The following is a 13037-nucleotide window of genomic DNA, read 5'->3' as shown; positions in this document are numbered from 1 at the left end:
GAATTGAATTGAATTCAATATTTTTTATTTACAAATAGATTATTAGCGATTTTTTGTACTGAAAATGGCTGGAATTGACTGCAGCTGATCGTCTCTGTCCAGTCTTTTCGCCTCAGTGCATTTAACCACAACTTCGTTCCTTCTGAGCACGAGTGTTCGGTGGAATCCTATAAAACTTTAATTTGCGTTCGCCAATGTCATTCCTCCTATTCTGGCATCCAAAAACACAGCAGGACGACATTTTAGAAAAGTTGACAGAGCCTAGTCCCTCAGTCTATCGCCTTTCAGTCACGGCCGCGGGCTCCTCTTTGCCTCCAGCTAAAGCTGTGACGTCATTCGTGACGTGAGTCATTAAAGGGTCTATATATTCACCTTATTCAGCTCCGCCCATTTTTCAACGGGTGGGACTTCCTGTTTTGAGTAGCACTTCCGGTAACTCAGTCATGGCGGTGTTTACAACTGAGAAAGTGATGTGGGAAGAAACGGAAACCTCTTTAAAAAACAGAAATGGATCAAGTCTGCCTCATCCGCGACTTATTACAGAGTGGGAGGATGACATGAAAAAGTGGCCACAAGTCATGTATGGCGATATTTTTAACTATTTCGTGTTGTCTCTTGGCGTTGATTGCTCGGCTATGAGGAATTATAAGAGCACTGAAGCCTATCAATATTTGCACAGTGGTAAAGTCGGCGCTCTTCTGTTACATCAAGAACGGGAATATACGTTTCTTAAAGCTCATGTCAGCCCGAGTCAGGCTAGTACCTCCTCACACATGGTGGGTGTTGGTGACAGCTGATGAAGCGGTGGAGACCACGGGATGCTCCTGTATCGCTGGGTTGGGACGGTCCTGCAGTCACACTGCTGCGATATTATGGAAGGTATGTTGATTTGAATAAAACTTTATTTGATTCATGTATATACGATGTGGTTGTGCAAACGGAGGTTGTTATTGTCATTTCTGAAACAGCTCCTGCGGTTTACTGTGTTATTAGCCCTGTCACAAGCTAATGCTAATTCCCTGGAGCAACAAAAAACTGATTCTGACCAAACCGCAGTCATAACAACGTTTTAAAATAGCAGAGAGTATCTTTTTACCTCACTGATGGCATAGGTAGGTCTTTAGTGGAAACTGAACTTTGGTAGAATCGCTGTAGCTGCGCTGACAGTGACCGATGCAAGCTGTGTGTTTACATAGCCATGAGCTGGTCAGCAGCATTCAGATCTAACCTTTCCGTGCTCTAAACAATTCTGAGAGAGAGAAAGCTTCATCTCTTCCCAGTTGTTGTGGCACCCACGGACAGCGCAATTGATGCCAAACATGTTAAAATCGCTTAAAAGAACAGTTAAAAGCAGCTACAGTAGCGAGAGGACTCGATGTTGTTGTAGTGAGAAGACGGTCAACCGGAAGTCGATCTCAAAAATGGCACCGCCCTGCCTCACTTCCTGAATAAGGTGAATACAGTCCCATATGCAGTCTATGGGCGGGACATAACGACGTCACATCCGCTCTCTGCACGTATCCCTGTGTTTGCTAAGCCAACCGGCTGCTAAACGCCGGATTTCTTCAACATGGTCGATTTAGTCGCTTGTAAAACCGAAGTTGCCTTCATCGTGAACAGTTTGGCCAAAGCGGTGGTGACGGAGATCTTCAACGCGGCGGAGAAAGTCTCTTTGAACAAACAAAACCCCGAAACGGAGGTAAGCTAACGCAGCTAACTGTGGCTAACGGCTAACTATCCGTTAGCTACAACCACAGGATGGCTCGTGAGCGCTGTCAGCCTATGGGGAGCGACGTCGCCACATGGCGGCCATCTTGGGACAGGGCTGCTCGATCACTCATAACATTAAAGTCAATGGAGCATGGATTTTAAAATCACTGTAGATTGCTCAATTTTCAACCGATTTTACAACAGCTTGGTTTGTTATAAACGTCAGAGATGTACTTCTTTTACTGCTTACTTAAGAATAATTAAAACCGTTGAACTCATATAAAAATTATATTAAGTAGATAGGTAATAAAGAAATAGCTATACACACATAGATATACTGTCAATCTTTAATATTTACAATATTCAATTAGACAAAATAAATAAATGATGATGAACAAATAACAAAAAAGTAATGCTAAAATGAAAAAATAATGACATTTGAACAAAATAAATAAATAAAGAAAAAATAATAACAGGGTTCCTACTCTTTTCAATAAATCATTTTCCAGGATTTTTGCAGTGTCCCATAACCAACTGAAGTTACAACAATGGAGAGGGCAACTTTTAAGTTAATCTCGCCTTAAAAAAACAAGATTAAAGGTTGATGACCAATATCTCTAACTTGCTGCACAGCATCATGTTAAGCTTTTGAATTTATTTATTTCTAAATCTCAGGCATGAAAATTGTCTGCTAGCTGTCTTTTTAGTCAAAGGTTATTTAGTGTCTTACTATTCTTAATTTATGGTTTATACTTATATTGTAATCTTCAGAATTTTATCCTGCTGGTTTGAGGACTGCAGAGGACCTTCCACTTCTCTAAACTTCAGGCTGCCACTGCAAAAAAATAAAAAATGAACACAGATATCATCTTTTTTCAGCATAAACGGATGTAAATGTAATTTTATTATTTAGCATTGCACTTCTTTATTACTATCAGCTTTCTAATGCACAGATAAAAACAAAGCTCAACCAAAATCAATGCACAACAAACAGAGATGTTGTCTTTTCTTTTCATGAACCCGGTGCCTACATTACCCACAATGCATTTCGGCTGCAGGCTAACTAATCCAGGCATAGATGTATACAAACAATAAGTCTAAGGTCTCAATCAAAGTCTCTTAACAAGCAAATAAATACAACCACAACCACAAAGAATGTAATTTCGCCTAAAGATTCGGTTCTCAAAAAACGTTGGTCTCAGGAAAACCTAATAATTGAAAATCAGATTGTGTCCTCAGGCAGAAAACACACAACTATGCCGCATTTTTCAAAACGAAAAGCTGCGATTTCGAAATTGAGCCTGAATCATAGCCACGTTAATAAGGTTTGTAATAAACTAAACCGTTTGTAAATCAATCAAGAAATGAGCGAGTTCTGAGCGTTAAAGTGAGGAAATCATCCACCTTACCATTGACTACAGTACAGTGCGCCAGAGCAGTCCCCTGTCCTAAGATGGCCGCCAAGTGACAACAACACCGACTTCGCCTTGAGACATCTAGTGTTTGTATGTACAGTGCCTTGTGAAAGTATTCGGCCCCCTTGGACTTTTCAACCTTTCGCCACATTTCAGGCTTCAAACATGAAGATATAAAATTCTAATTTTTTGTCAAGAATCAACAACAATTGGGACACAATCGTGAAGTGGAACGAAATTTATTGGATATTTTATACTTTAACAAATAAAAACCTGAAAAGTGGGGTGTGCAATATTATTCGGCCCCCTTGCATTAATACTTTGTAGCGCCACCTTTTGCTGCAATTACAGCTGCAAGTCACTTGGGGTATGTCTCTATCAGTTTTGAACATGGAGAGACTGAAATTCTTGCCCATTCTTCCTGCAAAACAGCTGGAGCTCAGTGAGGTTGGATGGAGAGCGTTTGTGAACAGCAGTCTTCAGCTCTGCCCACAGATTCTGGATTGGATTCAGGTCTGGACTTTGACTTGGCCATTCTAACACCTGGATACGTTTATTTGTCAACCATTCCATTGTAGATTTGGCTTTATGTTTTGGATCATTGTCCTGTTGGAAGATAAATCTCCGTCCCAGTCTCAGGTCTTTTGCAGACTCCAACAGGTTTTCTTCCAGAATGCTCCTGTATTTGGCTCCATTCATCTTCCCATCAATTTGAACCATCTTCCCTGTCCCTGCTGAAGAAAAGCAGGCCCAAACCATGAGGCTGCCACCACCATGTTTGACAGTGGGGATGGTGTGTTCAGGGTGATGAACTGTGTTGCTTTTACGCCAAACATATCGTTTTGCATTGTGGCCAAAAAGTTGGATTTTGGTTTCATCTGACCAGAGCACCTTCTTCCACATGTTTGGTGTGTCTCCCAGGTGGCTTGTGGCAAACTTCAAACCAGACTTTTTCTGGATATCTTTGAGAAATGGCTTTCTTCTTGCCACTCTTCCATAAAGGCCAGATTTGTGCAGTGTACGACTGATTGTTGTCCTATGGACAGACTCTCCCACCTCAGCTGTAGATCTCTGCAGTTCATCCAGAGTGATCATGGGCCTCTTGGCTGCATCTCTGATCAGTCTTCTCCTTGTTCCAGGTGAAAGTTTAGAGGGACGGCCGGGTCTTGGTAGATTTGCAGTGGTCTGATACTCCTTCCATTTCAATATGATTGCTTGCACAGTGCTCCTTGAGATGTTTAAAGCTTGGGAAATCTTTTTGTATCCAAATCCGGCTTTAAACTTCTCCACAACAGTATCTGGGACCTGCCTGGTGTGTTCCTTGGTCTTCATGATGCTCTCTGCACTTTAAACAGAACCCTGAGACTATCACAGAGCAGGTACATTTATACGGAGACTTGATTACACACAGGTGGATTCTATTTATCATCATCAGTCATTTAGGACAACATTGGATCATTCAGAGATCCTCACTGAACTTCTGGAGTGAGTTTGCTGCACTGAAAGTAAAGGGGCCCAATAATATTGCACGCCCCACTTTTCAGTTTTTATTTCTTAAAAAGTATAAAATATCCAATAAATTTCGTTCCACTTCACGATTGTGTCCCACTTGTTGTTGATTCTTGACAAAAAATTTAAATTTTATATCTTTATGTTTGAAGCCTGAAATGTGGCGAAAGGTTGAAAAGTTCAAGGGGGCCGAATACTTTCACAAGGCACTGTATATATGGGTTTAACGGCAGCGGCGGAGAATTTAATCTGGAGACTTTATCGTTTAATCTTGTAATATTCAAACAGAGGTTGCAGTCTTAGTGTTTATATAGTCATAACAAACACAATTAACCTTATTTTATGTCCAAACACTTTCGTTTTGTCAGTTAACTTTTGCATTTTCTTAAAGGAACCAAGATTTAAAACAAACTATTTAGAGTTGGACGCCTTTAAAGATCATCCGGTGGATCTAATGCTGAACTTCCGGCTTCTAATTCCTTCACTGTGAACAGTTTGTAGATTTCCGCACAGAAGCTCCTCAGAGCTCCAGATTTCAAAATGTTGATCTTTTCGTAAAATTAAAAAAGCTGAATTCTGTCCTGATGCATCCTTAGTGTTGTGTATCTCTTGTGTATCTGTTGTATATGTGCAGAAAACCGCAAGTTACTGTGACACAGAAGAAAAGTCTCTAAATGAGGTGATGTGTGAGTCCTCCTTTACCTCCCTGTCAGTCTGAAAACATCTGGAATTCAAACCAGATCAGTTTTTCCTCCAGAATTAAGAGATAAAGTCGCCTAAAATCTGCCATCAGCTGCTTAATACGACACTTTTCTCACATGTTCACCTCAGTAAGTCATGAACATAAAAACATTACCTCGACATTTAGCTTCATCTACTTCCATTTTATGATGTGTGACTGCAGATTAACCAAATGAAACTGATCTGATGTTTGTCAGAGAGCAGTGTAATGGTGGTCGTACTGAGTCTCTGTGGTTTTCTCTCAGCAGAAACTGGGAGTTCTGGTTGACGGTTTGTGTGTCGAAGCTGTGAAGAAAATCCTGAAAGTGTTTGAGCAGCAGCAGGAGACTGATGGAGGTCTGAAGCATCCATCTGATGACAGCGAAGCATTAATCTGCACTCAGACAGCAGGTACGCAGCACTGTAACAAGCTGCAGGTCCACTGTAACGAGGTGCAGGCCCACTGTAACGAGGTGCAGGTCCACTGTAACGAGGTGCAGGCCCACTGTAACGAGGTGCAGGCCCACTGTAACGAGGTGCAGGTCCACTGTAACGAGGTGCAGGCCCACTGTACCGAGGTGCAGGCCCACTGTACCGAGGTGCAGGCCCACTGTACCGAGGTGCAGGCCCACTGTACCGAGGTGCAGGCCCACTGTACCGAGGTGCACGCCCACTATAACAGGTTGCAGGTCCACTGTACCGAGCTGGAGGTCCACTATAACAGGTTGCAGGTCCACTGTAATTAGCTGTAACGAGCTGCAGGTCCACTGTACCGAGCTGCAGGTCCAGTATAACAGGTTGCAGGTCCACTGTAACGAGCTGCAGGTCCACTGTACCGAGCTGCAGGTCCACTATAACAGGTTGCAGGTCCACTGTAACGAGCTGCAGGTCCACTGTACCGAGCTGCAGGTCCAGTATAACAGGTTGCAGGTCCACTGTAATGAGCTGTAACGAGCTGCAGGTCCACTGTAATGAGCTGTAACGAGCTGCAGGTCCACTGTAACGAGCTGCAGGTCCACTGTACCGAGCTGCAGGTCCACTGTAACGAGGTGCAGGCCCACTGTAACGAGGTGCACGCCCACTATAACAGGTTGCAGGTCCACTGTACCGAGCTGGAGGTCCACTATAACAGGTTGCAGGTCCACTGTAATTAGCTGTAACGAGCTGCAGGTCCACTGTAATGAGCTGTAACGAGCTGCAGGTCCACTGTACCGAGCTGGAGGCCCACTGTAACGAGGTGCAGGCCCACTGTAACGAGGTGCAGGCCCACTGTAACGAGGTGCAGGCCCACTGTAACGAGGTGCAGGTCCACTGTAACAAGCTGCAGGCCCACTGTAACGAGGTGCAGGCCCACTGTAACGAGGTGCAGGCCCACTGTAACGAGCTGCAGGCCCACTGTAACGAGCTGCAGGCCCACTGTAACGAGCTGCAGGCCCACTGTAACAAACTGCAGGCCCACTGTAACGAGGTGCAGGCCCACTGTAACGAGGTGCAGGCCCACTGTAACGAGGTGCAGGCCCACTGTAACGAGCTGCAGGCCCACTGTAACGAGCTGCAGGTCCACTGTAACAAACTGCAGGCCCACTGTAACGAGGTGCAGGCCCACTGTAACGAGGTGCAGGCCCACTGTAACGAGGTGCAGGCCCACTGTACCAAGGTGCACGCCCACTATAACAGGTTGCAGGTCCACTGTACCGAGCTGGAGGTCCACTATAACAGGTTGCAGGTCCACTGTAATTAGCTGTAACGAGCTGCAGGTCCACTGTAATGAGCTGTAACGAGCTGCAGGTCCACTGTACCGAGCTGGAGGTCCACTATAACAGGTTGCAGATCCACTGTAATGAGCTGTAACGAGCTGCAGGTCCAGTGTAACAAGCTGCAGGTCCACTGTAACGAGCTGCAGGTCCACTGTAATGAGCTGTAACGAGCTGCAGGTCCACTGTAATGAGCTGTAACGAGCTGCAGGTCCACTGTAACGAGCTGCAGGTCCACTGTAACAAGCTGCAGGTCCACTGTAACGAGCTGCAGGTCCAGTGTAACAAGCTGCAGGTCCACTGTAACAAGCTGCAGGTCCACTGTAATGAGCTGTAACGAGCTGCAGGTCCACTGTAACGAGCTGCAGGTCCACCACAGCTGCCCAGTTATTTAGACCTTATGGATGTTTTGCTTTTGTCTATTTTCTTACCAGTTATGTGGAAATAAACTCATTTAAAATGAGAGAATAATGAATTATTAAATAAACTTTCTAAGTTGTAAAGACAATTTTATGATGTATTTCACAGTTTTAACTCATTTTTCTAAATTAAATTTACACTCATATTCCACATATGGCTACACCAAACTTCCTCATAGCTTCTTCTGTTTGTCAGTAGCGAAGTTTAGCAGGACAGTCGGACACTGTAAGATGGTAAAATGTGGCCTCGGGTTGTTTCTGACACTGAGGAAACAGCTGCATTAAATCTAACAACCTGGGGCCTCATTTATAAAACATTGTAGGATCCATACTAAAGTTTGCGTACGCCGATAATACGAAAAGGACGTATGCCCTTCGCCCCTGATTTATAAAACTTTGCGTAAGCACAGCTGGCATGCAATTTCTTTATAATCACACACCAGCTGGAAGATTGCACAGGTGGATCCACCTCACATTCTGCCCACAACACACCCACATTTTACCATGAATGGTCAATGCAAAGTAACTCATGAATGTATCTGTATAGAAATAAGCTGCTGATCCACGGCATTTCACACAGCGCCCCCTGCAGTCTTTTCACTGCTGTGCGTCAGGATGAATGAATCATGTGTTGACCCAGGCCACCCTGACACTAAATTTGTTATGATCATGTCCGATGTACAAATAATTTGTAAACTGATTGAATGTACATTTTTTCAGTTCACATAGACAAATTCATTTTCACTCGGGGGTTGTGGTGTGAAGCATGTGTGCCTGTACAGGCTGATTAATGGGTGGACGCTCATCCCATTCGGCCGCATATGGATAAATAAACAAAATTCTTTACTTTTTTTTGCCTTTTACTGTGATAGTTGCAGTGAAGAGTGACAGGAAATGGAGAGAAGAGTAGGAAGACATGCATAAAAGTGCCGTGGGCAGGAATCAAACCTGGGCCACTGCGTCAGAGACCACCCCTACAAATGGGTCTTCTGCTTTCCCTGATGAGCCATACGGGCGCCGGGTGATCAGTAAACAAAATTATTTAATAAAGATCACCGCACAGGCCCCAGATACCGGCCCTTCGGTCAAACGACCAAATGAAATAACGTTCAATCCGCTCCTGTTAATATATGAACATAGTTCTGCAAATACAGTCGTCGGCCGAATGGCGCACTATATGAACATCTACAACAATGAGGGTTTATGATTATCCGGCTCTTAAGTCTAATATGTGATAACAATAAAGGTTTGAGATCAATCTGGTTTCAATTCACCACTTCACCCTCCAGCACTGCCGTTCCCTCTGTCTCCTAAATGTGCTTAAGCAAGCATCAAAGTTGGAGCACCGTGCACACATTCTCACGCCAAGTTTGTTTTAGAAATCACAACGAACACAGCGTACGCCACTTTCTACGCAAAGTTTGTGATTTACGCCCTGTTTTGTGCGTAAGCAAGCATCAAGCATCAAAGTTGGTGCACCGGTGCGCACATTCTCACGCCAAGTTGTTTTTAGGAAATCACAACCTTTGCACAGAAAGTGGCGTATGCAACTTTCTAGCCCTGTTTTGTGCGTACACAAGCTTTATAAATGAGGCCCCTGCTCATTCCAAAGCTGCTGAACTATTCAGTTATTGATCTGATCTGAAGAATGTCACTCAGCTGGAGAGAACACGCCTCACCAAAATAATAAATCATAAAAACAGCAACGACAGTAATCACTTCATTTCCATTTAGATCTGTAAGGGAAACTGGAACACTGACCTGTGTCTGCCGATAAAACACCTGGACAGGTGACGTTACTGTCGCCTAGTTTAACAGCTCCCCTGTTGGTGTCCCTATGAACTGTCTGATTACTGACTGAACCAACCTGATCTGAGTCATTCAACATACAGAGTCCCAATCTGGTTCTAGTCCACTGATGAGGAACGTTTCAGTTAGAATCAATCCAAAAGTTTACTGCTTCAGTATAGTAGAAGGCACTCCAGTAGAACCCTGAGTACATGTCGGTACTAGAGGGTAAATGTTAGTACTAGAGATAAATGTAGCTTTTGGAGCCTCAGTTTAGCAATCAGCCTCAGAGTTAGCATAGTTTAGCTAACATCAGGCACCATGGTAACCGTCTCTAGCAGTACTAGACCTACTGTTCTTCTGTTGCAGGTGAAAATAAAAGCCGTTCTGATGTGACGCTGCATGGTGGTCGCTCCTCCTCCTCTCCGGCTGATGACCATGAGTACGCCTGCCACCATTGCCGCCTCCTGGTGCCTCCTTGGCAGCAGAGCGTGGAGTCAGGAGCAGCCTCGCAGCTGGAGGAGGAAGGATGGCGTTGCACCGGCTGCAGAGGCTCCACTGCAGTGCTTGCAGTGCGGCATGCTGTTTCCAGAACACCGAGGGGTTCACCAACCATTACGAAGAAGTCTCACCGGTGTGCTCGGTATGCGGATCGATGTTCACCGGCATCCTGAGCTACGCGACCATGAGTTCAGAGAGCACGGACTGCTGCCGTACAGCTGCGACTACTGTCCGAAGAGATTCAACCACAAGACTCACCGCAACCTGCACGTGAAGGCGCGACACACCGGCGAGAAGACGTGCCACTGCGACATCTGTGGGAAGGGCTACTCCTGCATCAGTGTGCTGAAGACACACAGGATACGCACTTTGACAAGACATTCATCTGTGATGTCTGCGGGAAGGGCTTCTACCACGCCTGCCACCTGACACGCCACAGGCTGGTGCACCAGAAGGTGCGACCGTACCGCTGCTCCACTGCGGGAAAAGGCTTCACGCAGGCCGCCAACGCTGCGCAGCCACCAGCTGACCCACACTGGAGAGAGGCAGCTCTGCTCGATCTGCGAAAGAGCTTCCGCTGCCTGAAGAACCATGTCATCAGCAAACACTCCCACGAGCTGCCGGCCGACGAGCTGCCGGCCGGAGACTCCATCATCAGCTGCGACGTCTGCGGCAAAAAGTTCCCCAACCCGTCGCAGTACCGGATGCCACCAGAGGAGCCACACCGGGAGAAACCCTTCCACTGCGCATCTGCGGCAAGAGCTACCGGCTGAAGGAGCTGCTGCGGGACCACCGGTACAACGCACACCCGGAGAGAAACGCCTACCGCTGCTCGATGTGCTCCAAGACCTTCAACCTGGCCACCAGCTTCATGAGGCACCGCAGCATCCACACCGGGGAGACACCCTACAGCTGCCTCCACTGTGGAAACACTTCCGCCTGCTCACCTTCCTCAAGGCTCATCTGCAGACCAAAGCCTCACCTGAAGCAGATTCAGCAGAGGCCGGCGGACAACGCCCACCTCTGACCTGCTATCATTTTTTTATTCATCTGGACATCTGGACCATAAACTACCTGTGAGACAGGTGGACAGTGTTATAGAAGGTATCACCCTTCCTGCAAGTTTCTCCTTTAGTAAGTTTCTATGTCAGATGTCTACAAATAATGTTAATTAATAAAAATATAAAATATTAAAACAGTGTTCCATCAGTGTTCTCCTCCTTCAGTCTTCAGTAGATGAACCTTCTTGTCTTGTTGGTCTCCATCAGTCTGAACATCTGGACCTCCTTCTTCTTTATAAACTGTTAAACTCTGTCAGGTTCCTCAGGGATCCTGATCAAGAGAAACCTTTCATGGTCCAGACTCTAGTTGTCAGGTGGACTGAGGTCTGGACTCTGACTCCTCCAGAAGTTCCTCTTTGTCATCTTCAAACCATCTCTGAGGATCTTGTCTGTGTGCTCTCGACTCATTATCTGGATGGGAAAACTGATCTTCTCCACGTCTCATCATCAGGTTGTCCTCCAGGATTTCATTTACCCTCAACCTTTACCAGCCTTCCAAGCCTGCTGCTGAGGAACACAATGATGCTGCCTCCACCATGCTTCATATCATGATGCTGCCTCCACCGTGCTTCACAGTGGGGATGGTGTGTTTATGAAATGTTCAGTGTTTGGTGTCCATCAAACATATCATCTAGTCTGATGGACATAAAGCTCCCATCCTGGTCTCCTCAGACCAAAGAACCTTCTTCCACATGTCTTCTGGTGAACTCTAGTCCACATTTAATTGGATGTTTCTCTTTGTCTTCATGAAGCTCTTAGTGGGATTTATGTTTATTTTCCTTTTATTTATTTTCTTTGGTTAATTTTTAAGATGAGTTAATTTAATTGTTTTTTGCATTTTCTCATTTTATAACATTTTTATTTAATTTTAAATTATATTTAAGCATTTTTGTTTCTTTCATATTTAACATTATTTTGTTATTTTTTTAGTTTCAGTTTTTTAATGTATTTAGAATTTTTTGTTTTCTCATTTTTATTGACCTTTTATTTTACTTTTCATCTTTCCAGTTGATCTGAAGCTTCACTGCAGCTTCTTACAGACGACTGATCGATTGATCAGCTTCATGAATCCAGATGTTCTTCTCCTTGGAGGAACCAGGAAGAGCTTCATGGAACACGGTGGTGGATGTTCCTCTTACGTTCTGCTGAACTGATCATAACTGATGATGATTGTAATCCTTCCTGCAGCAGATTAAAGGATGGATAGCAGCAATAATCCACTTAGTGTTTGTCCAACACATCTAATCACCTCAGCCAGCAGGACAACACGCCATGTCTGGAGATGTTCTGAGGGTCCAGATGTTGTTCTGATGCTGATTATTGGCAGTTGGTCCTAAAACTGCAGACAAACATTATTAATCTGCTTAAAGAGTGAAAACAAACAGAAAATGTTGGGTTTCTCTGCAGCTCATTAATGACAACAGGGGAGTTTCTGAGTTCACCTGCAGGTGGCAGCAGCTGACTGTCAGGTGAGTTTTGATGCCAATCCGCTTCGTCTCAGCTGACGGGTGTGAGCAATGACGTATATATAGAGCTCGATATATACGTCATTGGGTGTGAGAGTCTTACGCTGAATCCCAAACTGCCCCCTACACACTATCCCTACACACTATCCCTCCGTTTGCGCGTTCCCGTGGAGGGTCCTCCATATTAAGGGCCGTCCCAAACCGCGTAGTGCGGAGGGAGAGTGGACTGGTTCAGCCCTTAAATAGCGAGTCTGCATCGATGCTCACTCTGGACACTTTTTCAGGAGGTAGTGTCTACAGATACGGACCCGTACCCGTAGCCTGTGGCCTACGGATACGGCACTTCCCTTTCAATATTAATGAGACGTACATGAATATTAATGAGCCGGCTTGGTAATTCCGAGTGATGAAGGCGCTTCCGTGATTCGAGGTGATCTGCGTGCCGAGCCTGTCATGTCAGTCATCTGCCTGTTCTCATTTTCTATCAGTCATAATGTCTTATAAATATCATTATCTGACTTTTTCACGGCGATTTGGGGGTTGAAATCAGCACTACTATTAAAATAGCAAAACTTTTTATTCACGTGACCCTGTTCTAATAAAGCACAAACAGCAAACAAAACAAATGGCGGAACTAACAGCCAGCAAACTACAAGTATTTTTTTACCTTCAAAAGCAGCGACAGACTATTACA

The 13037-nt window shown here is 44.9% G+C and overlaps 1 protein-coding gene and 1 long non-coding RNA gene across 6 annotated transcripts; both read left to right on the top strand.

Annotated features, from left to right (window-relative positions):
- Positions 1-379: 379 nt before the first annotated feature.
- On the top strand, positions 380-10619 carry LOC110970992 (uncharacterized). 5 transcript variants are annotated; one of them, XM_022221309.2, is made up of 4 exons: positions 1480-1699; positions 5269-5313; positions 5624-5765; positions 9685-10619. In XM_022221309.2, the coding sequence occupies exons 1-4, from the start codon at positions 1571-1573 to the stop codon at positions 9987-9989; spliced, it is 621 nt and encodes a 206-aa protein (XP_022077001.2). In that variant the 5' UTR covers positions 1480-1570; the 3' UTR covers positions 9990-10619. The 5 variants fall into 5 exon arrangements, with proteins under 5 accessions (XP_051815881.1, XP_051815880.1, XP_022077001.2 ...); XM_051959921.1 differs by lacking the exons at positions 1480-1699; positions 5269-5313 and adding an exon at positions 380-879; XM_051959920.1 differs by lacking the exons at positions 1480-1699; positions 5269-5313 and adding an exon at positions 384-879 and having other exon boundaries at positions 5621-5765.
- An 11-nt stretch (positions 10620-10630) lies between these two features.
- LOC127537509 (uncharacterized) lies at positions 10631-11963 on the top strand. The gene is made up of 3 exons (XR_007947209.1): positions 10631-10920; positions 11329-11461; positions 11886-11963. It is a non-coding gene; the product is annotated as an uncharacterized LOC127537509 (long non-coding RNA).
- Positions 11964-13037: the final 1074 nt, after the last annotated feature.

The sequence above is a fragment of the Acanthochromis polyacanthus genome, chromosome 15, assembly GCF_021347895.1.
Source record: "Acanthochromis polyacanthus isolate Apoly-LR-REF ecotype Palm Island chromosome 15, KAUST_Apoly_ChrSc, whole genome shotgun sequence".
Taxonomy (NCBI): Eukaryota; Metazoa; Chordata; class Actinopteri; family Pomacentridae; genus Acanthochromis; species Acanthochromis polyacanthus.
Note: the sequence above shows the minus strand (reverse complement) of the source record. Positions and strands in the feature narration are given on the sequence as shown.

What these genes read in the sequence shown, in the direction of transcription:
- LOC110970992 (XM_022221309.2), top strand. Translation starts at nt 1,571, where the DNA reads ATGGTCGATTTAGTCGCTTGTAAAACCGAAGTTGCCTTCATCGTGAAC. An exon ending in AAGAAAAGTCTCTAAATGAG is followed by an intron (nt 5,314 to 5,623) that starts GTGATGTGTGAG and finishes TTCTCTCAGCAG; the next exon opens with AAACTGGGAGTTCTGGTTGA. An exon ending in AATCTGCACTCAGACAGCAG is followed by an intron (nt 5,766 to 9,684) that starts GTACGCAGCACT and finishes CTTCTGTTGCAG; the next exon opens with GTGAAAATAAAAGCCGTTCT.